Consider the following 23,615-nt stretch of genomic DNA (forward strand, 5'->3'; position numbering starts at 1 on the left):
GCTGTGTTAGTTTGTATCCGCAAAAAGAACGGGAGTACTTGTGGCACCTTAGAGACTAACACATTTATTGGAGCATAAGCTTTCGTGGGCTACAGCCCACTTCATCGGATGCATCCAAAGAAGTGGGCTGTAGCCCACGAAAGCTTATGCTCTAATAAATGTGTTAGTCTCTGAGGTGCCACAAGTGACCTTTTTGTTCACTAACTCTGCTTTATCCCTCATGTCCAGAATGATGCCATTGCTACAGGAATAACATACATCTCTAGAATGCCTTTCACTCCAAAGTGCTTTACAGATTTAGCTGGCACGCTGCTCAGTCTGCATCGGGATTATTTTACCCACCTCTGGAGCAAAGTGCTGGCTCTTCTGCTGCTCTGTGTTCTTGCCTGAACTGAAGAGTTGTTCTGTGCTTTGAGAAGGGTTGGGTCCAGAATCACTGCTTCTGAAACTCGCTGCAGCCAGGCTGACATCTGTATATTATGGATCTACAGTTGGTTTTCTGCTTTTCCTCTATTAGTTATTTTAGGGACTTGAGAAATCTCATCTGTGTTAATTTGTACAGTGATTACGCTATACTCCATTGTGTCCACCCACGCATCCCAGTAACACTGCTGGTCAGTTTGCCCAGCCTGGAAGCCAGAATGGTGATGGCTGAAGGCAGTGGCTATTTTATCAATCTACTTTCTGTACAAGAGATTGCATGGAGGCCAGAGGGGTGTGGAGAGAACAGGGGGCTCTTCCCTGTGTTTCCAGCTGGAGGCCTTAAAGAATCTGTGTGTTGCTAACTCTCATGAGTTTATCATAAGGTTTGTGATATTTGGTGTTTTCTCTTAAAGCCCCAGCTTCTGGAGTCCTAGGATTAGAAAAGAATCTCAGCTTCCAAAACCCAAGTTTCTAGCCCTCATGATTGCAAAGCCTGAAAAGATGATCCATGCCTCCAAAGGCTCATCAAAAGAACCCAACATTTATTATTATATTTTAAAATCTCAACTTTGGGAGGGGGGCTGACTCTCAGTTTCTGAATGCTTGGGGCAGTATAACTTGCATGCTGGCAATATAAGTCTCTGCCCTTTCTGGACACTTGGAGTTTCCATTCAACATTGTAACTGTTTCCCCTTGGAAATTAGCCACTTGAGGTTCAAAACAAGTTTTTTTAACATCAGAAAAGTCAGAAATTGTCTGAGAGCACCCTTCCCCCCCGCCTTCCCACTGGGCTCTTACCTCCAGCTCCCTCAGGTATCTGGGGAAAATACATGGAGGACAGAATCAAAGTACACCTCTACCCCGATATAACGCTATCCTCGGGAGCCAAAAAATCTTACTGCGTTATAGGTGAAATTGCGTTATATTGAACTTGCTTTGATCCACCGGAGTGCGCAGCCCCGCCCCCCGGAGTGCTGCTTTACCGCATTATATCCGAATTGGTGTTATATCGGGTCGCTTTATATCGCGGTAGAGGTGTATAGTCATAAGGCATGTGGATGTTTTTCCAGCTGAACAGAGGAACCACAGAAGAGAATTAAGGTCCATGCACAGTTGAATGTTGGCCTTCCTGTCCAGACAGTCAAAGAGGGCCAACTGCAGTGGTAGTGGTAGGTTTTGTGCTGTGGGGAATGGGACATAGATCACCAAACTCATGTCACAAAGGCCACCAATACTAATGCCTTTCCATCTCTGCTGCCCTGGACAGGCCCAGAAATGGAGACCTACAGGAGAAAGGCTCAGTACCTTGCTGCCAAACTCTGGAACTCCCCAGCAGGCCTTGGGACATGGCTTGTAGCTGTGGTTTCCCTATGAGTTCAATGCTGTTTTATACATTTGTGAGAAACTTTGAAAAATGTCGTTAATGACTGGCCTGTCACATTCCCCAGCTCCAGCAGAGCAAAGTGACAGTAAAGCCAATAAACTCAGCAGTCACTGAGAGAACTTTTGGCATCTTAAAAATGAGATTCAGACTCCTTGACTAATCCAGTGGAACATAATTTTATAGCCCTTTCCAAGTATGTCAGAAATCCCTGGAATGTTGTGTATCATGCCTCATGGCCGTAACGCAGGCCAATTATCTTATGGCTGGGCCAATGTGCATTTAGTGTCAGATGAAGTCAATGTCTCTGAAGATCAGAACCTTCCTTGTGGAATTAATGACACTTCTCCTGGAGAGAGAGGAATACAGAGTAGACTTAACAAGCAAGACCTGTTTAAACTAATTAAATAGTCTGAGTGGCAGCTTTGTTGGGAAGATATATTTTTTACACAGAACAACTTTACTCAGAGTGGAATGGCAATTGGAACATTGTGAAGCAGTAAAACAATGTGGGACTTTTGCTCTGCTTCATCCTATCTCCAGCCTCAATGCTGGATCCTATTGTAGTGCCCACAAATTAAAGCTGCAATTAAAGTTTCAGCACTAAGTGTTTAATAAATTAATTTCATTTGTTACTTTATTTCTCAGCACCAGTATAGGTGGGAGACTTTTCTCTCCTTGCACCCTGTTACTTCATCAGGGTGACAAAATATTTTGTAGCTGATGAGTGGAGGGAAGAAACTCAAATTTACTTGTGTGCAACAGAACCAGCTTTTGGAAAGGGGGAAAGCCTGTGGGAATAGACAGCTCTAAGATGGGGGAAAGGGTCCTAGACACAGACAACCTCTGGAATTGAGGTAAGGTCATAAATGCTCTAGGATGGGGGAGAAAGAAATCTTACAGTACATACATGATTTTATGATGATGTACTATCTGTTCCTGATTGCCCCCCACAAATATGCTTGGCCCTATACAAACACAAGTGAAGGCTCTGTTCTTGCCTAGAGAGCTTACACTTTGGAAACACCCAGCATGCCGACAGACGTGACAGAGGGGAAAGTGGTACAACAAACAGGTCAGGTTGGCAAGTGTGATGGGTTTTTGGCCCCACACAAGTATAGAAAGGGTTAACCTGAGCAGGGGAGGTGAGTCCTCCAAGTGGACCAGAGAGGCTGTGTGAGGCACAGCTTACCAGAGAGAGGCTGCAAGGACCAGCCAATCAGGGCCCAGCAGGCTCATATAAAAGGAGCTGCAGAGTAGAAGTCACTTGCTGCTGGGAGCTGAAGGAGCCAGGACTGTGTCTCTAGCAGGCTGAGAGTCCTGTGGCACCGTGGACAGAGCAGTTGCTGGCAGAGACTGGGGGAGCGAGAGGAAGCTCCTGGCTGGCTGCTAGGACTGATAGGCTGAGGCCCTGAGGTAAGGGGGAAGAAAGTGCTGGGGCCCATGGGGAAGTGGCCCAGGGAAACACACTGAGCCGTTGGAGGGGCTGCAGCCATCTACAGAGTCCCTGGGCTGAGACCCAGAATAGTGGATGGGCCTGAGTGTCTCCCCCTCCCCACAACTCATCACTGGGGAAGTGGCTGGACAGTTGGATTGCAGTATTATTCCCCGGAAGGGGGGAGCACAGATGGTGACACGGCCGGATGGCTGTGGCCCTTGGAGTGACATGGGTCCGAGAGCAGATATGAGAGTGGGAGAGGCAATATCCGGAGAGGACATATCAACCTGCGGAGCTAATCCCCAAGACGGCCAGCAGGAGATGCCCCCATGGTGAGTCACACCCCATGACAGCAAGAGGCAACTGGCCATGCCCCAATAATACAGTGTTTTAATAACACAATGGTTTTTATTTTTATTTTTTAGAGACAATATCTCCATTATCAGCCACCTCGTTCCTTGTTTGCATCATTGTAGAGGTGGGATGTCAGGAGGGAATTGAACGAGGAGAGGGCAAATTGTGTTGGCACAATGGAAACATGGGTCTCTGGGAGAAAATATTGAAGGGTCTGAGTAGTGTATAGGACTCGATCACTCTTCCTTTAAAGAGTGTGTTAGCCCTTGAGTGGGCCCTTCCCACCTTTCCGTCTCTTATTGCAGAACTTAACAACGTCCATACATAGCTAGGCCTTGTGTGTTTGTATACCGCTAGTAAACATGCTTATTTGAGCCCCAAGGGTGTCCGGGGGACTTCCTCCTAGTTGTAATCTTATGGAAAGAACAGGGAATCCACAGGATGCATCTTTTATCCCCTCCCTTGATTCTGTTTCTAAATTCAAGTGTGGACTTCAGGTTATGGCATCTGCCATCCCCCTGGTTTTCACATTATGAGATCTACTCTCAGTGGCGCTGGAAGTAGGGGGGCTGGGGGTACTGCCACACCCCTGGCTTGAAGTAGTAATAACACCAAATACATGGCTTCCATCATCAGCACCCCTCACTATAAAAATTGTTCCAGCACCCCCCCATCTACTCTCCTCTGATCGTTATTGTTACTATTACGGTAGTGGCAAGAACAGGCCCCATGGTGCTCGGTGCTGTACAAACAGCGTACTGGCCGGTCCCTGCCCCAAACAGCTTTCCAGCTACATAGACCCGGACCGATGCAGAATGGAGGGACAGGGTAGAACACGCACTAGCATAGTGCCAGGATTTTTTTTTTTTCTCCAAAAACATTTAGTTCCCCTGGAGTTAATGGGTGTGCGAGGAGCAGCACAGAAAGCGCACACTTCAGCACGGCAAACGCGTGCAAGGAACTTGTTGCGATTGCCGTGGATTCTGGTCTCCTCTTCTGCCCAGAGGTTTGTTTTCTACAACATGGCGAGGGGCAAACTGGCTTTTGGAATGAACTCCCACTCCTTTGTGCTTTGGCCTGGCATGGAAGGGGGAGCATGACAGCTGCCTCCGGATGAGAGTGTGTGTGTGTCCAGTCTATCCTTTCTGTAATGTCTACTGGGTCAGTATTTTTGAGTAATCGTTGGGTTAAAAACAACGGGATCCTAAGAGATGCCGAGCATCCACAATACCCTCAACTCAGCCGCTCTCAGGATCAATCCCTGTGTTCGTTCTGGATGAGGTGAGATGCCATGGCAGCCATGTTGGTTGTGGGCATAAGGTGATTACTTTTCTGAAGGAACCAGCCAATCGGAATGCAGGGATTTGCATACTGCATTGTCCCTGAAAACCACACTGCAGCTGTGATTGTGAAACTTTAGTTTCCATGGATCCACTGGCCAGAGTCTCTAACTATGCAGCACCTTGAGCACGGACGGGCAGAGACCAGGTCTGGGGAACCCTAGGGGCACTTGGAGCATGTCCCCAGGCTGGTCACTCTAGCAGGCAGCTTTCCTGTGCAGGGTGGAAGTCTCCATGCAATACAGATGTGTACAGATATTCTTGTTGTTACATTTCCATCTTGGAGTGGGTTGGAGCCCTGGGCAGCAAACCTCTTGCCAGCACAGGAGAGAGAGAAAGCAAATGGAGTGGAAACGCATAGCAAATCGGGATGCAATACACAAGAGGCCTCTCCCTGCTGTGTGACCCCCCCCCCCATGAGGGACGGGCAAGTGGGGAACAAATTACTCTGTGATAGGAAGGCTGGTGGGAAAACAAGACTCTCCAAAATTCCCAGTTGAATCAGGAATCTCAGGGGAGCCCAATGTGCTGCTGACCCGGCCAGGGCCTGCTGAGGGCTCCGCACACTAGCCCAGTTGAGTTCCACGCTCTCCAGCATGGCCAGCCAGGTGTTTGTGCTTTAGCTGAAGTGTCACTTAACAAAACCATAAACTACGTGAGCTCCAGAGTGGAGCGAGGGGCCAGGCGAGTTTCCACAGCCCAGGCTGACAGCAGCTCTGGAGAAACGGCCCTGCCTGCATGGGAGGAGAAGAGGCTGGGTTAGAAGCAAAAAGAGGCTAGGACAACTTTAACCCCGTCAGCCCCAATCAATGCAGCAGAACCTCAGGTGGGGTAAAGCAGCATTTCTCAAATGTGGCCCCCAGAGGCTTTTCTTGCGGCCACAGCCTCCTGGGTAGTGATTGGAGGGGGGGGGGGGAGCAGTGGACCCTCTCCCGGGGCTGCCAGAAGGGGTTGGGTCCTGTCCCCCTCTGGAGCCAGAAACGCCAGGGGAGCAAGCAGTTGGTGGGAGTTTCCCCACTTTCCTGGAGTCAGTGGGGCTCAGGCTTCCGCCCTGGGGTGAAGGCTTCAGCCGTGGGGCTTCATGCTCCAGCTATGCAATGGCAGGCTCTGTCCCCCGGCCCTGGCTCACAACTCCCCCCATCGCCCCTGGCCCCTGCTTATCCACCTTCCCATCCAGGGCTTAATTTGTCCCCCAGCTTGCCAGGGCTGAGTAAATCTGCTGTGAAAAGTGATATTTGTATGTTTGTTAATATCACTTTTCACTGCCTCCCAGCTAGCTAGCAAGTCTGCTGCTGTCGATATAATTTTTCGCAAACATATAAATATCACTTTTCACAGCAGCAGACTTACTAGCTAGCAAGTCTAAAAAAAAAAAAATACCCAAAAAGCAAAAGAAAACAAGACAAGACAAGAAGATGCAAAGCACCTTATTTTTTGTTTCTATTCTGTTTATGTCCAGTAAAGAATAGAGATAACTGTATGTTGTTGTTGAGTTTGCCAAAAAAAAAAAAAAAAAACCACCCTACATCAATAAATGACAATGATTTGGACATGTGTGTGTGCATATTTATTTGTTTTTCCTAAAGCTAATTAAGTATTTTAGGAAAGTTTGTCAGAGCGGCCACCAGCAAGAGTTGGTGGCTGTGCTCTGAGACCACCAAAAAATAGTTGTCTCGAGGCCATTGACATCGGTGGAACCATATAAGATATATGCACCAGCTGTGGGTCTGCCCATGTCTTCCTCTCTGCTCTGGGAAATACGCTGGGCTCGCAGGGCACTGCTTCTCAAGCATCTGAGCCCCGGGATGTGAATATGTCCAGGGCAGTGTGGGTTTGTTGCATGTGCTGGTGCGGCCAAAGCCAGGCAGTCTGAATCCGGGTCTCAGTCCACCCGGCCTCAATGTTCAGGACTGGCAGGATTTCAGGTCCTGTGTTCTGGTTTAGATCCATTTAAAGCTGCAGCATTTTATTTGTTACTGACTAGCATTGGGAGCCCAGGGAACGCCTTCCAATGTAAACCAGTCACTTCAATCTGAAACCCGAGAGCAGCCACCCAGCATTACCACCAGAGGGGCAAGAACCCCAGGTAAGGCCGAGTTCCATAGCAACCAAGCCTACAAGTTTAACATTCAGTGAAAAGTTCCTGGATGTGGTTTTATTAGAAGTTTCTCCCCTGCCTTCTGACCCTGCAGCTGCTTCCTGCAGGGGTTAGAACATTGTCACAGTTGTTGACATCAACACAGCTCGGGAGCCATCGCCTGTCTGCAAACAGTATTGCAGCACATCTGAAGGGGTGCAGTGCAAGCCGCACCGGCGAGACCCCCTGCAGCAGAAATCCTTGGCACCTCACACGGGTTTCCCCAATTGCTCCTTGTTTGGCCTGCGTGTAGCACCCCCCTTCCCAAAGCTGCTGCAGTTTAATGCTTTTCTTTTTCCTCCAATCCCTTTATTCTTCCAGTCTCTTTCCAGAGGGATCTGTTCTGCTGGAAGGTATTAATGGCAGCCATCAATCACAGACCTGGTAAAAAATTGATGGGTGCACTAAGCAACTTCATTCAGGCTAAATGAGGAGCAGTTAAATGCCCCTTTGTTTAGTGATAGTTAAACAATAAAAGCCATTGCCCACGGCATGGCAAGGCCTGGGTAGACGCTTAGCCATGTAACCTGAGGGGTTTTCCTGGAGACTCATTGCAAATGCAGGAGATGGGGCATTTATTTAATTGCATGCAGCTGTATGTGTCTGTGGGAAACCAGAAAGCGGGGAGAAAGCAAGCAGAGGAGCAGAGAAGCAAGGTGAGGGTGGTCCTAGGAGGAAGCCAACAGGGAAACATGTCATGTTTGAAGCTCTGGGTTCCACTCACTCTTCAGCCATAGGGTCTCTGCCTTCAAGGTCTGTCTGGTACACTTGAGGGTTCCCTTGCAAAGTCCCTATCACCTTGTCTGGAAGTTTCCAGTCCCACTTGGAACAGGCAAACAGGAAACTTGTTTGAAAAGGATTTAGAAAATCAGGAAGTTGGTCACTATAAGAAGCTGTCCACATGAGCAGGGCCCTACCATTTTCACGGCCGTGAAAAACATGTCACAGACCCCAACATCAGCCTTGCCCCGTGAAATCTGATCTCCCCAAAATCAGCCGGGCTGGGAGGGACAGGACTTGTTCTTCCCCTGCACGGCTGCTACGGGGAGAGATCAGACCCACCTCCATAGGCAGCACAGAAGTGAGGGTGGTACTGGAGCAGGGCTCCGGACTGCTGACCCCCGCCCCCAGCTCCTGCCGGGGCTCAGGGCGCTTGAGCTCTGAGGCTTTCGCACCCTCTCCCTGCATAGCTCCTGCCTGGGGGGCTGCTCCCCCCCTGCGGCTCCTGCTGGGAGGGGCTGCCCGGGGTCCAGGCTGCCCGGGGTCCAGGCTTGGGGCTTCCACCCCCTGCAGCTCCTGCCTGGGCTCAGGGACTGCCACCCCCGCACAGCTCCAGGCCCCACAGCTGTCTCCTGCCTGGCTTGGGGCTGTCCTCTTCTCCCCTCCCCCCCCCAGCTCCTGCCAGGGCTCCAGGGCTGCCACCACCAGCCCCCCTTGGCTCCTGCCCAAGCTCTGGGTGCTCTTGCTTGGGGATGCTGCCCCCCCCCCACATGGCTCATGCCAGGGCTGGGGGCACCCGGGCTCCAGCCTGAACTCAGGGCTTCCACCCTCTGTGGCTCCTGGCTGGGCTCAGGGACCTGCTACCCCCCTCAGCTCTAGCCCTCACAGTTCCTGAGGGGGGCCCGGGTTCAGGGCTGCTGTCCCTGACGGCTCCTGCTTGGGCTCTGGGGCACCCAGGCTCAGGGCTTCGGCACCCCTCCATCCCAGCTCCTGCCATGGCTGGGGCATCCATAGGCCCATGCGTTAATCCATCCACTGACTTGCAGCTAGAAGCCCCCAGCTGGGGCGCTCCCAGCAGCACTGGGGAGATCGGACCTACCTCTAGGAGCCTCCTCCAGCTGCAGGAAACTCTGCTGGGCTCTGAAGACAGCACAGAAGTGAGTATGGCAGCCCTGCAACCCCCTGACAACAGCTTTGGGACCCCCCACCCCCCCTGCACAATCCCCTTTTGGATCAGGACCCCCATGGTAACAACACTTGAAGCTTCAGATGTAAACATCTGAAATCATGAAATTGATGAATGTTAAGATCCTGTGGCCATGAAATTGACCCAAGTGAAGGGAGAATTTGTCGGGCCCGGCCCTACAGATGAGATGGGAAACTCGGCATGCACAGACGCAGTCACAGCTGGCGTCATTCAAAATGCTCGCTACACCCGTGTGGCCACGGCCCATACAAACATCCCCTACTCTGTGCTCCCCTCGGTCCTCCTCTCTCCCACTCCAGACAGCTACATTAGCCATATACACCACTGCGACCACCGCATCGCCACCCCCCCGAGTGCCACGCAGCACCTCCACTCTGGAATCCCGGCAGACCAAGGCGCAGGACTCCTGGGTTATATTCCTGGCTTTGCCACAGACTAACTGTGTGACCGTGAGTCAGTCAAATCACTTTTCTGTGCCTCAGTTTCCCCATATATATTAAATGGTGCTGATAATACTGTCCTGTGCAGAACGGGAGAGTGACACTACTATAGAAGCTGCTAATCTTTATTATCACCATTTGGTTTTAGTATTTTTATTACTGGCTCTGGCCCATGTTGCTCCCCCAGGAGGAACCTCTGCATCATTTGCATAACGGGCTATTTCCACTCCGCAGTGCAAGCCCGACCCCACCCCCAGCACGTTTTCTTCCTGTTGTGTGCGTCTCTGGTTTCATCCTCTTCGTGGGTGAAAGCAGCTCGGCCAGTCACTATGGCAACAGATGTTTATCAAGCCCCTGAACCGAGGCACAGGGCTGGGGAGAGGCAGTGTAGCATTTGCGCTGGAGCCAGCAATGCCCCAGCTGGAGGTGCAGGGCAAGGCTGCGAGGGTTTCCGAATGCAGCAGCCGTGTCCGGCTCCCTGGCTCCCGAGCCCGGCGAGGCAGCACGAGGAAGTGCGGTTTCCCGTAGGGGCTGTTCATACTGAAGGTACCTCAGCTGCTTGGCCGTAAGAAGTTGGGCACTGCTGTTGCTGGCAGTCTGTCCCGCATAGCCCTGGGCACTGGAACCGCTTTTGTGAAGAGCAGGGAAGTTGGCCAATTCTCTGGTCTATCCCTGTGTCTCTCAGGCCATTCGTTCCTGCCACATCCCGTGGGAAGGCGTCCTGGTTCAACATGCCCAGTACTGCACCCTTCTGGCCCTTCCACCCCCACTGTACAGTCACTAGGCCTGACTCTCCTTGGCTGACGCCAAGGGGTCCCAGGACTGGTATATGACACTCTTCCCTCTGCTATGAGCACCCCCAGGGCAGTGAGCCCCTACCTTCCAGTGCTGAGCTACCCCTCTTCCCCAGCAGCCCCAGGGGCATGGGGCACACCGTGGCAGGGCAGACGTGTGCCGCAGCCATTCTCCACTGCTGCAAAGCCCCAGAAGAGCCACCAAAGCCGGAGTGCGATTTAGGGGAGCCATAAGGGCTGCCCTAACCTGCACTGATTCCTACAGCCCCTGACTACGAGGGGCAAACTTCCTCCTGTCTGTCAAATTGTCCTTCCGGAGAGCCATGCCTGGTAATGAATATAGTCCTAGCTCAGTGTCCCTACAAGCCAACGCTGCAAACTATCCTGGAATCACTTCAACTGCTACCAAATGCAGTCACTTCTGGGGTGGAACACAGCAACACCCCTCACAATTTTAGGACAGAAAGCAAAGACCAACTGACAAGCTGCCTGGTGATCTACATCAGGGGTTTCACTAGAGTAGCCTCGCTGATGCAGTTGTAATGGTCTGAATTTCCTTAACGATGACAGGGCCGTAGAAGAATCCCACTGGAACCAATCTGGCTTGTGGCATGTGCTGGGAGGAAAATGGGGCAAAAACATGATCTCTGCTCTGAGGGAGAGACAGAAGAAGAGATCTGAGGCTGTGGAAAAGAGAACCAATGGAGAGTGCAGGGGCAGAGGCTGATGGAGAAGGACACACACCTGTCTGCATTGGCAAAGAGAAGAATCTTGGGGTGCACCACCCAGGCCATCTGCAGCCCCAGGACTTTGTTGTTACCTGCAGATTCATCAGCTCTTTGGAAGTTCTCCTGCTGCTGGGAATGGGGAAGGCAGGAGATTCCCCCCACTTCAGTAAACTCCCTTCTCCCGTGAAAGGCAGGTCAGACTGAAATCAGGCCTCTGGGCTCATGTTTATTGCTCCTTCGTCCGATTTCTGACTGAGCCAATGCACCAAATGACAACGCTGAGTCCAGGAGTTAAGACTATACCCCCTCCAGTGCTGGCACAAAAATTACCTTCATTATCGTCCTGGTCATCCCAGCAGATGGCCTCAGCCCCAAGGGACCAAGAGTCCAAAATGATTTCCAGGAGAGAAGGACTCAGACCGTGACGGGGGAGGTTTGGGGTGGTATCTGCCTGGCACCGAGAAGGAAAGGTGCCAGGAATGTAGTGCAGGATAAATATGGTGACTACAGTAGTGTTGACCTCAGGCAGCTGGGAATCAGCCTCAAAGTCAGGAGACTGTGTCAAACATCATGAGATTTTTAAAAAATATTGTTACAGGCTGGCCGGCCCTGTAAGGTAAAAGTCTGGCTCAGCCTTGCCTGTGCCTACCGGCAAGCCCCCAGCTGATGGTGATATGGCTGTGATAATTAGCCAACCCAGCTGCAGGGAATCGGGAAGGACCCTTAAACAGAGTTGGGAGTGCAGCGGAGAAGGTAGGTTTCTCCTGCAGGGTCAGACTCCTGGGAGGGCCACCAAGACTATTTCAGGGGCTGCTGAGAGGGGTGGAAGAATTATTATTTGGAGGTTTAGCTTGTGCCTTCAGTTGCCCCTGTTATTCCCCAGAGGGGGACTGAACTTCATGTGACATGGCCCCAAGGCTGAGCCCAGGAAGGCCAGGTGAGAGGCAGATGGCCTGTGGGAGGTGCCAGAGACAAGGGCCCCCTGTGGCATTGTACCCCAACACAAGGGGGTGCTCTGGGTGATGAATACACTACCTGACAAAGGCATGCGGGGGCCTTTTGATTTGTGTTTGGGCTTTTGAGCCTTTCAGGGTCACATTTGCACTCCTGTGCACAGATCCATGGGCTTTCAGTGTTCAGCATTTACGTTTAGCGTCCAAAGTGCTTCACGGTCATTCGCTCTCCCTCAGCCGAGTGGGGCCCGATGTTTGTCCCCCTGAGGCAGGGAGGTGGAGAGACTTGGCCAGAGCCACACGGCGAGTTACTGTAGTGATGCCTGGTCCATCAATAATCAAGTACCGTAGCTAGGAAAGGGGCGGCTCTCTCTGTGCTGGGCTCGGGGCAGCTGGCTCTAGTGCTGGGGGATGTGTCTGAGAGGGCTTGCTCTGGAACCCTGCGTGGGACTATTTTAAATCCTGTTCCCATCCCGACCCGCAGTCCCCACCCCACCTGCTCCTACATTGTTTCTTGCATTTTTATCCTGCTCCCAGCTGTAAAAACCTTAGATCCCGCAAGAGAGACAGATTTTCTCATGCTACTGAAAACAACAAAAACAGTGGGTTATAGACATGGAATTCAGACATAATTTTATCACTAAAAGAATCAGACAAATCTTGCTTAAACCATTTAGTGTTTTCGTGCAAATTACTGCAGTCTGGGGTTTTTTTGCCCACCCAATCCCACCCGCAATAAAGTACATTTTACCCACTCCACTATTACTGCGGCAGGCCCTGCGTGATCCCAGTCCTGCCGCAGGTCTCTGACTTGCTCCCCATTCTGCAGTGAAACCGGGATTGGCTGTCTTCTCCAGATGTTCTTCCCCGGCTCTGTACACAGGGCTTTTCTTCCAGGGCCACAGGGAACTCTCTGTAACTGTCAAAATATGAAAATGCAACAGCACTTTTACCTATTCCACACCCATGCAGAGACTGTGGCAAACAGCTCTGGAGTTGGGAGTATCTGGGCTCCAAGAGTGTGAGATAGAAAACCACCCTTCTGTTGATGTGACCTACAACACACACACTGCCTCCCCCCCTCAGCCCCCTTCCTCCCAGTCCCCCCCACTCACACACACCCTGGCTATGGAAGAGGAATAACAGCTATCTGGAGAGAGGCTCAGCACTAGCTCCTAAACAGTGAATGAGCCCGGCAAGGAGCTCTGGATGGTGCAACTCTGAGAGGGCAGTAAATATCCTTGGCAGAAAGTAACAACCTACAGCACAACTCCACCCAGTGCAGCCACCAGCGATGGCATAGCCAGAGCTCTGCGGAGGGAGGAGAGGACTGGGGAGCTGTCCCTGTTAGAACCAACTAGTCCAGGGGTCAGCAACCTCTGGCACGCAGCTCGCCAGGATAAGCACCCTGGTGGGCCGGGCCAGTTTGTTTACCTGCCGCGTCGGCAGGTTCGGCCGATCGCGGCTCCCACTGGCTGCGGTTTGCCATCCCAGGCCAATGGGGGCAGCGAGAAGCCGCAGCCAGCACGTTCCTCGGCCCGCGCCGCTTCCCGCAGCCCCCATTGGCCTGGGACGGTGAGCCGCGGCCAGTGGGAGCCGCGATCAGCCGAACCTGCCGATGCGGCAGGTAAACAAACTGGCCTGGCCCGCCAGGGGGCTTACCCTGCCAAGCCGCGTGCCAGAGGTTGCTGACCCTTGGACTAGTCTATGGGTCAGCGACTAGTCCAAAAGGGGGAGAGAGAGCAGGGCAAACAAGGGGCTGGGCAGCGAGCAGTTCCACTGCCCTTCTTGGCATCATTTGAAGGAGCTACTCACCTCTGCATAGCAGGGCATTAGTATATCCCAAGCCAGAGTCCCAACACCATGGCAATTCCCACCACCAGCTGCAGCTTCTTGGGGTGAGTGGAGAGAGCACCAGATCCTACAAGTCCCAAGGAAATTCAGGTTAGTTTGAGTGGCTTCTGCCTGGGGGAGAAGCAGGCCCTCCTGAGCTGTGCTGAGCAGGGCTGTAGTGCCAGGCAGCTAGGGACACGGGGCGTATGCAGGGAGCGGCTTAGAACCAGCGAGGAGAGCAAGGCCATAAGCAGACCCCAGGGCTATGGAGCTGGATCCGTGCAATCTGCAGGGTGGATCCTCTCTATTTCTATTCATGTCTTCTGTTTTTAGTCACTTCTCATTTCCTGAAGATTTTGCTTTAGGAGCAGAATATTTTAGTTCACAAACACATGCCTGCCCATACTTTCCACATTCTGAAAACACGCATGTGACAATATATTCCATGTATGCAGCATTGAAATAGCTGGGGGGTAGAAAGTGGAAATTTGCCATGAATGTAGCCCGAAAATTTGGTGTGGGGGATAAATGTGCCTGGACAGCTCTGCTGAAAATTCGGTTTGTTTTGATCAAGGTACGAACCATGGGATAGCTCCCTCTCCAGCTGCACAGTGTGTTTCACCAAGGGTTCTTGCTATGCTGTTGAAGCATGCACACGTGGCTAGCTTAGGCGGACAGTGACAAAAACTTGAGTGAAGGTGGGAACGTGAATGGGCAAAGGGCTCCGCTAGGACCTTCCATCTTTCGCTTCACATCTAGGGAAGGGAGAGCTTCAGGGTTCTGAAGTTATCCAAGGGAAGGGTTCCCTCTTGTCGACCTTGTGCAGTGCAAGGGACAGTGTGTCCAACTGGTGCACAACCGTGTAAATCCACATGATGGATCCTTTTCCTTTAAAAACCGTAGCCAATGCCATTAGCTGTGTTATCAGATCTCCAAAGCTGTTTTGTCAGAAAATCCCAAAGACCGAGTTGCTTGTACTATCTCAGCTGTGCTCCCTTGTGCACAGACATCAGGGCATATTCGACAGACCTGGCCCTTTTCTGCCGAATTGAGCTCCAGAGTCTCAGCTTTCTTTTTTTTTGCTTAACCGTCGGGGTTAATAACAGAAATTTTGAGACAACTAATGCACTAGCATCTCCCTAAGTCTGCAGCGAGCCAGGTACAATAGCACTGAGGGGTCCGAACTGCCCAGCCCACTCAGTGGGATCACTCTGTGCCTTGCGTATGGCAGAGTATTTAATTACAAGAGTCCATATGCTATCTCAGATAACAGGATGAAATAGCATAGGGTTTTCTGCACCTGTAGTACAATATGGTACACACATTTCTATCCTGGTGGTTCACTTCCTGCACCAATTTCATTGTCAGAATGGTCCAGGCTATCTTTACAGAGTGACGTAAATGTGTATATGAGAAATTCTCTTCTCTTTCAGGTATATATTTGAATTACTAATCAGCAGCTCATGTGCTACCCAGCTCAGGGGCGGCTCCAGGCACCAGCCTAGCAAGCAGATGCCTGGGGCGGCCGATGAAGAGGGGGGGCGGCACGTCCGACCATTCGGCGGCAATTCGGCGGCGGGGCTGTCACTCCATCTCTGAGCGAAGGACCTGCCACCAAATTGCCGCTGATCGCGATCGTGGCTTTTTTTTTTTTTTTTTTTTTTTGTGTGCTTGGGGCGGCAAAAACACTAGAGCCGGCCCTGCCAGTGCACCAAGCGTGTGCCTGGGGCAGCAAGCCGCGGGGGGCGGCCTGCCGGTCACCATGAGGGTGGCAGTCACGCTGCCTTCGGCGAGGTCCGCCAGTCCCGGGGTTTCGGCGGCAATTCGGCAGCGGGTACGCCGAAGTTGCAGGACCGGAGGACCTCCCGCAGGCATGCCACCGAATCCGTGTTACCAGCGGACCTCCCGCAGGCACGCCGCCGAAGGCTGCCTCACTGCCGTGCTTGGGGCGGCAAAATACATAGAGCCGCCCCTGACCCAGCTTGCTTGCAGCCCTCAGCACAGCTGTCCTTAGGTGCAGTTCAGAGGCTGCAGTGGCTAACTATGAAACTAACTTAGCTGCAAAATCAGAGGGTCTACACAAGCCTGGCAACGTTCACTCCGGCTCTGTTACGCTTGTTCTGTAGGTATCATTGAGCTCTTCATAGGTCTGATTTTAATGAGTGTTTCTAGCTGGGGAAAATTCCAGAGTGTTTCTGTACCAGTGGAGATCGGCAGTGGAAATACGAGTTTCATAAAGTCTAAGGCCAGAAGGGATTATGAGCTCATCTAGTCTGACCTCCTGTATATCACAGGCCATTACATTGCACCTTGTTACCCCAGCATTGAGCTCAATAACTTGTATTTGGCTAAAGCGTCTTCCAGAAAGGCATCCAGTTTGGAGCTGAAATCACCAAGAGATGGAGAAGGCACCACGTCCCTAGAGTAGACTCGGTGGGTGGGTGTGTTTAACCACTGTGTCGTGTCTAACCCTGCTCGGAGGACCTCTGCCCAGAAACCAGTGAATGTGTTTCTAGTGTAATCAAGGCCTGTTTGCCTGACAGGCGCAGAGGAATGCATGCACAGCACCGCAAGATGCCAGGTTTCCAGCCTGCTGCCTGCTTACCCCTCATTCACACATGCTCAGTTCCCAGGGGAAGGAATTCTGGTAAGTCCTTCCTGCTAATGAAGGGAATGTCCAGGACAGATTTCTTAGAGAGACACTTCTTGCCTGGGGGAGGAGAGATGCGGGTGGGGAATGAGAGAAGGAATAAGAAGCGGCAATGAAGGTGTTTTGCCACTAGGTGTCAATGTTCCAACAAGAATCCGTCAGTAGCTGGTTTCTCCAACCCGGAGGTGCCTTGGAAAGCAGCTGGATAATGTGCCTTTGGAATGGCTTAACCTTAAACAGTGCCTGCCCCTGAACCCGAGAGACAGAGATGCAAGTACGTCCCCCACAGGGACAGGGGCACCCTCTGGTTACCTGGAGAGCCCCAACAGTGGCACTGGAACATTTTAATAGTGGGGAGTGCTGAAAGCCAGCCCCCTTCCCCCTGTCTGCCCCCTCCCCCCGAGCAGGGGCCGGGAGCAGGGCCGTGTCTCCGGGAGGGGGGGACCCAGACAGGGGTAAGGGGGCTGAGTCTGGGGCCGCAGCTGGGGGTGGGTTCGGGGCCGGCAGCCAGGACCCGCATAAAACCTGGGGGTCCTGCAGCACCCCTGCACCTCTAGTTCCCATGCCTATGAGCCGCAAGTGCCCAGAGCACTGTGCTGAATGCGAGAGGAGTCGGTCACCTGTCCCAGGATCGGAGTAACCGGACAGCATGGGCTGCATGACGCTCAGGGACCCGTCATGTGGCTCAGGGGTGATCCCCAGCAGGTTGCAGAGGAGGGCATAGATATTCACGCTCTCAAACGGCTCCACCTCCAGCCCCTTCCTGAAGGCTGGTCCCGCGGCCCGGAAGATGGTTTTCATATTCATATCTTCATTGTCAAAGCCATGCTCCCCCTTGTTAAACTGGACTTTGATTCTCTGCAGGGAAGAGAAGTCTCAGTGAGTACCCAAACCTACAAGCCCCTTAATTTTTACTTAATCTCCTGAGACCCAGACCAGATTCTGGTGGAGGAAAAGCAGAAATGCTGCTAGAGTGTATCCACCCTTGGTACTGGGTATCAGGCAGCCAGATGTAGGGTCCTTTTAGATTCATTCAGTGACAGCGAGGGCCTGAGAGCTCCGGCTAGAACCTGTCTTAAAGAAGGTCGGTTCTGTGCAAGCTCCCATCATAAAGATCAGTACATCTGAATCCTGGCCTGGAGCTCATCCTCTGCTAGTCCTGCCTGCCTCCCCCTTCCCCCCCGGCTCTGCCAGTGCACCTGAGTCCCGACCTGCAGCAACCCCCTGTCCCAAATTGTACCATGTTGGGTGCTGTGCTTTGCTTTGCTGTGCGGGCATTTAGGATTTCCCCAAGTGGGACTAGATTTGAAGGAGGTCTTTGTTCAGTCTTGGCAGGAACAGCAACTTGATGATTTGGACCTTGGTCCCTTTTCCTTAAGGTAGGTCTACACTGCAAATGAAGGTGTAATTGTAGCACCGGTAGGCATACCTGCATTAGCTTTAATCTAGCTAGTAGTGAAGTAACAATAGTAGTGAAGGCATTGTGGCACGGACTTCAGTGGGGGCTAGCCACCTGGGTATGTACTCAGGACCCTCAGCAGGGTTGTACTAGGATAGTTGGATTAAAGCTAGTGGATTAAAGCTAGTTCAGCTCTGCCTACCCACCCTATAGCTACCCCTTACTTTGTGGTATACGTGAACCCTGAGTCTAGGCTCCCAAATCAGAAGAGACGTCCCTGAGGAATGCTCTGTTCTAACCTTTGGGGTTGGACAGGGAGCAAAGACTCTGCTTTCTGACATGATGGGCAAGTTCACTGCACTACATCTGGGTTCCCCTTTCTGTTTTCAGGGAGGGGAGCATACCTGGAGCCACCAACAGGAGACGGATGCAGCTGCACAATAAGGAAAGAGGGTGAGAAAGGCAAGTCCAAGTTTAGACACGAGAATGTGTTTGCAGCTTACCCCATGGATCACATATCCGGGGTCACTGTACACCATCAGGGGAGTGAGCCTGGTGTTGTTTGCATAGTGGAATCTCTTGGGGAACTCTTCCTTCTTGTAGACACGGAGCTTCGGGTGGGCGTTTTTCAGGGCCTGGTACACCTGGTCTAGTTTATTTGCTTTTGGCACCAGTAGCCCGTTTGGTCCATAATCCAAGAGTTCAAACTGGATGTCTTGGAAGGAGAAGTTCTGCACTGTACGGAGGTGAATTTCATTCTCCTTTATGACCGTTTCCATCCCGTGGTCAGATGTGATGATCAGATTGAGTGTCGACTCCAGGCCGTTATCCTTGATGCTTCTCCTTAGGTAGCCGACAGCTCGATCCACCTGGCTGACCATGTTTTTCCTCTCTTGGGATTCAGGGCCATACTTGTGTCCCGTGGAGTCTGGCTCCCCAAAGTAGAGAGTGACTAAGTCTAGATTGTCTTCCAGGAACCAGTTCATGACCATGTCAATGTTCTGCATCCACTCAGTTTCATTGCTGTAATTGTGGAAAAGGGACTCCACTTTCTTCACATTCACCTCCTCACCTTGGTAGGTTGCTTTCCCCCCAGGGAAGAAGACAGAGCCCGTCTTTAAGCCCTGTTAGCCAGAATGACATTTCAGGCCAGAAACTTCCCCCAGTTACTCACTTCAGTCTATCCAACCACCTGTGTATCCCTTCCTTCCCCCCAGCCACCCACCTCCCCTTGTGCCTCTCCTGTGTCTCTAGTAAGGTTTTCCTTATTTGCCATTTAGAAGAGTGATTAGTCTGAAACACACCCACCCCAACATTGCTCTGCACTGGGTTTTTTCCCACGGATGTTAGTAACACTACGCTGTCACTTGATAATCAGCGGCGTATTCGTGTATCCCTTGGGTTCTCTGGCCCCTCTCCAGTAAAGCACTTCGGCATGTGTATAACCACTCAGCCACATGGCTGGAGTTGAACAAGGTATAAATAGTCGTACCTCTGCAAGGGCCGAGTGGGGGGATGGACTAGATGACCCCTTGTGGTCCCTTCTAGCCTGGTATGATTGTAGCAGTCTAAAAGGGCTCTTCTGAAGTAGAAAATATTTGAGCCCTGCCTTAGGTCTTGATCCAAAGTCCACTGAAGTCAGTGGGAATCTTTCCATGGACACAAGATCACATCCTAATGCTGCCGCCCAAAAGTGGCTGGACAAGGCTCTGAGGAAATGAGGCCTGGCCTTTAAATAATGTATTGCAGGTTTAAGGTGTAGTTTCCAATGTTCACAATCCAGCTGCAGCTTCTTGTAGAAGATGTGGATAACCTGGAGAGCTGCATTAATGGGACCGAAATGTACCTCTTAAACTGATTGACTTTTCTGCTCTTTGTAACGGAATGATCACAGTTGTTGCAGCCGCTTTGTTGGGGCAGGAGGTGTGTGGTCTACCTGGCCTGGCAATGGCAGGGAGAGGTGTTAACATGGCTGTGACCGATCACAGGTTGCCCTTTGCCTGCTGCACACAATTGCAGCCAGGAAATGTCAAATCACGTCTTGGGTTTTATGTTGTTTGGGTATTTTTAAAATCAGGCTAAATTGTGAGTTTACCTGTTATGCAATAACCAGATGGGGCCCTGAGGGTGAAATGCAGTGGACCACCACCAGGTCTATGCACCAGTTCAGGACCACTTAAGTCCCACTTGAGCCCTCAAATGGGATTTAAGTGGCCTCCTAGGGGCTCAAGTGGGACTGAAATGGTGCATAGGCCTTGTGGTTTTAAGTGGTGCATAGACTTTGTGCTGTCCCTCTGCCAATGGTGAATTTCACCCAGTCATGTGAGCATGTTTCAATGAAGCTGGAAAGGCACACGGTGATGTTAGTAAAGTTTGGAAAAGCTTTGTTTAGGTGAGTTACTTGGATAATTCAGATGTCCCCTTTGTTGTCTTATTCGATGGATGTCCCTCTACTTTCAACATTCTGGCTTTTTTAACCCACATTTATCATAGGATATTTGCAATGTGTTTAAAAAATACAACATCCATTCCTAAGTGGGGCTAAAAGCATGGTGAGTAACATCAGGGATTCTGCCTTCCCTTCCTGAAATGTGGCTGCACTAGGCAGCATGGAATCCCAAGAGAAAAAATGAGGTTCTCTCTTTGGATGTTGTTGCTGGTCATAGCACCAGGAATAACCATCTTCTGAAAATGGGGCAGCAGAGGGGGCACTGGAGTGAATGAAAATGTTACAGTCCAGGGGAATATTATACACGTTGTGGCAAAGCAAGCAGCACAATACTGGAGTGATGATTTCACTCATCTGGACTGGTGATGAAACTCAAACTTCTAGGGCCACATTTCCAAAGGGCTGCTGAACTGTGCTTGCAAGATGGCAGATATACCTGTCTGTATGCCGCAGACCTGTGTGTGTGTGTGTGCGTGTGCAAATTGGGTGGAACTGGACAGTTCGACATCTTTCTCCCTGGTTGCACGTGCACAGATTTCTGAGTGTGCAAGCAGCCATGTTGGCACAGTTGCTGGGTGCATTTCTGGAGGCCTTTTCAAAAGATGGGCACTAACATTCAGGAGCTGTGAAGTTCTCAAGGGTTCTAAGTAACGGTTTGGAGTCTCCCACTCCCTTGTGGGTCAGTGAGTGTGTGTGTGTGGATGGTCTGATGGATGGTGCACAGGACTGAGTCTGGAGTCCTGGGTTCTAGTCCTGGCTCTGTCACTGATTCACTGGGGGCCCCTGTTCTCAAGCTGAAGACTGGGGATAATGCTTCCCTTCCTGCAGGGGGCTGTCTGAGGACTGCCTCTGAGCCCCGTGCAGGAAAGGTGCGAGGGAAGGACAAAGTGCTGCTGGTTATTCTCGTGAATGCCAGGAAGGACCGTGAGCCTGAGAAGGAGGCTGCAGCCACCTACCTGTCTCTGGGCTGTGATCCAGATGGGCAGGCTGCCGTTGTCCCACCACTCGGAGACCCCCTGTGTGTGGTAATAGGGTAACTTCTGGCCGGTGCTGGTGTTGTACCACATGTTGTGAACCACGCCGTGATTCTCTATGTACTTCCCTGCCAGGAGAGAGACGGGGGAGGTGGGGGTGGAGGCAGGTTCAGGGTAATGGCACCTGTATTGGCCTCCACCAGGGACACCCACTTAAAGGTTTCCATCTCCCAGCTGGGTGGAGACCCGAATCGCTTTCCCTCCTGACTGGGGTTTTTAAGGCTGTGCAATCTCCTGCCTTACCCTGCGATATTCCCAGCAAGCCAGACTGCCTAGCAGCCAGCGCCTGCACTTGGCTGTCTCTCCAAAGGCTATGAAGTGTATTACCAGCAGCTGCGAGTTATCCACAGCTCTAAGCAAGCACATTTATTCCCATGGCAAAAGCATTACAGAGAACACATTAAACCCAATAAAAGAACCTACCTGCATGCTAAAAAGCTTACCAGAGGTCACCCCAAGTCCAACCCTGGCTCTGGTAGGTGTCAGTCCTTCCAAACCCACAGCTGGCTTTTCCCCCGGTCACCAGTCTATCTCTGTTTCAGACTCAGAACCAGAACAGCCGCCAGGGCAGTTCAGCCATTTCTTGATACAACTCAGTGCTTTGATCTCTGGAAACAGGTGCTTAGCAGACACAGCCCTCTCCTCAGGGTGGCGCTCCAAAAGGCAGGGTTTTGCATAACCAGAGGTGGGGAATTTGTATTGATCTCCCCCAGGGATCCACTTACCCTGTATTGTCCCCAAAGTCCTGTCTGATCTGGCCCATTTTCAGTAGAGTCTTTGGCACTGCCATACCTCACGTCACATCTCTCCACCCTGAGAGGTTACATATAATCCCAGCCCACAACTATACATACATGTTGCTTTTAATGCAATGGACCCCAAAGATACCGATACTTAGTTCAAGAAGGTTTTTCAGGAATATTGCAGGAAATTGCCACATCTGGCACAGGTGGGAGGCGGGTTCACATAGGAGGCTGCAGATGGGCAATTGGTCAATGCCAGGCTGATACCCCACCCCCTTCTCTCTCTCTCTCTGTCCTCCCACCCCCCAGCCTAGTGATTCGCCAACATGAAAGCAAACCTCACGAGGAGCAGAGGGTAGGCAGAGATATGCAGAGGGAGCGTCTCACAGGGAATTCCTCCCAGACCCCTCTGCCCTGCTCCAGACCCAGAAGGACGAGCACAGGGCACTGGGCCCACTGCCCTCCCCACCCACCACATAGCAAACAGCAGCAGCGGGTGGAGCCTTCTGCCATCACCACTCTCAACCCCGCAGCTTGTTTAGCATTTGCCGTACTGCTGTTGGGTTTAGTCCCCTTCATCCTACCTCCTGCCACTGCTCCTCTTGGCTGCCCAGCATCCCCCTCCTCCTCCATCAGGTTCCCTCTCTCTTTACCACTCTGCTCTCCTGCTGCGATAATCCATTCCTCTCCCTGACCTCGGCTCTGAGCGCATCCAACAAAAAAACTACAACTAAGTTTTTGCGATGAAAATAAAGCAAACCTATGGGAGATGGGAGTAACAAGCCCCATGCTTCCAGCATGCAGGTCCTTTGCTTGCTCCCTTCCCCTTCCTTCAGCTGGCTTGGTCTTGGACTGGAAGGCCTTGACAGCATGGGTCAGGTCTCCTGGTATGTTTTGTACAGTCTCCATCCCAATGGGGGCCTTTGGGGGTTTCTGCAATCAGATGCCCCCCAATGCACTGAAATGGCCACCGAACTGATGTGATTGGGACATCGGTGCCACTGCAGTAGGAGCTGAGCAGCTACCTTGCCTTTAAGTGCAGCGAAATCCATCTTCAGTGCCCACCCAAGAGGCCAGCAAAGAAACGTCTGGTGAGTGCAGTCAGCCCCTTTGCTGAAGGCTGAACAAATGGGCAGTGGCAGCCTTGGGGATGCTGTGAAGTGGGTGCGGAGGTCACAGCAGGGGTGTCATTAGTGCAAGTTGGGCTGTGTCCTAAGTGCATGAGAAGGACAAAACAGAGGAACCCTTCTATGCTGGGGGGTTTGATCATGTCCCTCTCTGGCCCCTCCCCCCAGCCTGCTCCCATCTCTGCCTGAGGGGATTTACAGGCGCTTACCAGTCACCAGGGTGAAGTGGCATGGGCTGGTCAAGGTGACGAAGGCAGGAGTCATGTAACGTGCCTTGACCCCATCTCTCGCCATGGCATCCAGATTGGGGGTCTCCACATCCTGGTCGTAGTTCCACCGAAAGCCATCGAAGGAGACCAGCAAGACTTTGCTGCGGTTGCCTCTGTCCTGCAGAGGGGCACAGGCTCCTAGCGAGAGAACAGCAAGCACCAGCCCCAAGGAAGTAAACATCTTCCTGCCTCTGTG

The 23,615-nt window shown here is 51.8% G+C and overlaps 1 protein-coding gene across 1 annotated transcript; it reads right to left on the bottom strand.

Moving 5' to 3' along the window:
• Positions 1-13,747: 13,747 nt before the first annotated feature.
• Positions 13,748-23,600, bottom strand: ENPP7 (ectonucleotide pyrophosphatase/phosphodiesterase 7). Its single transcript, XM_065416175.1, has 5 exons — positions 23,360-23,600; positions 21,203-21,348; positions 18,301-18,921; positions 17,019-17,256; positions 13,748-13,836 (listed from the first exon to the last, which is right to left on the bottom strand). The coding sequence occupies exons 1-5, from the start codon at positions 23,598-23,600 to the stop codon at positions 13,748-13,750; spliced, it is 1,335 nt and encodes a 444-aa protein (XP_065272247.1).
• Positions 23,601-23,615: the final 15 nt, after the last annotated feature.

Source organism: Emys orbicularis, chromosome 13 (genome assembly GCF_028017835.1).
Source record: "Emys orbicularis isolate rEmyOrb1 chromosome 13, rEmyOrb1.hap1, whole genome shotgun sequence".
In the NCBI taxonomy this organism is placed as follows: domain Eukaryota; kingdom Metazoa; phylum Chordata; order Testudines; family Emydidae; genus Emys; species Emys orbicularis.

Coding starts and splice junctions, on each gene's coding strand:
- ENPP7 (XM_065416175.1), bottom strand. CDS start 23,600: ATGTTTACTTCCTTGGGGCTGGTGCTTGCTGTTCTCTCGCTAGGAGCC. Junction 21,349..23,359: donor CCACTTCACCCTGGTGACTG/GTAAGCGCCTGT, acceptor CTCTCCTGGCAG/GGAAGTACATAGAGAATCAC. Junction 13,837..17,018: donor TTACTCCGATCCTGGGACAG/GTGACCGACTCC, acceptor TGGGACTTGTAG/GATCTGGTGCTCTCTCCACT.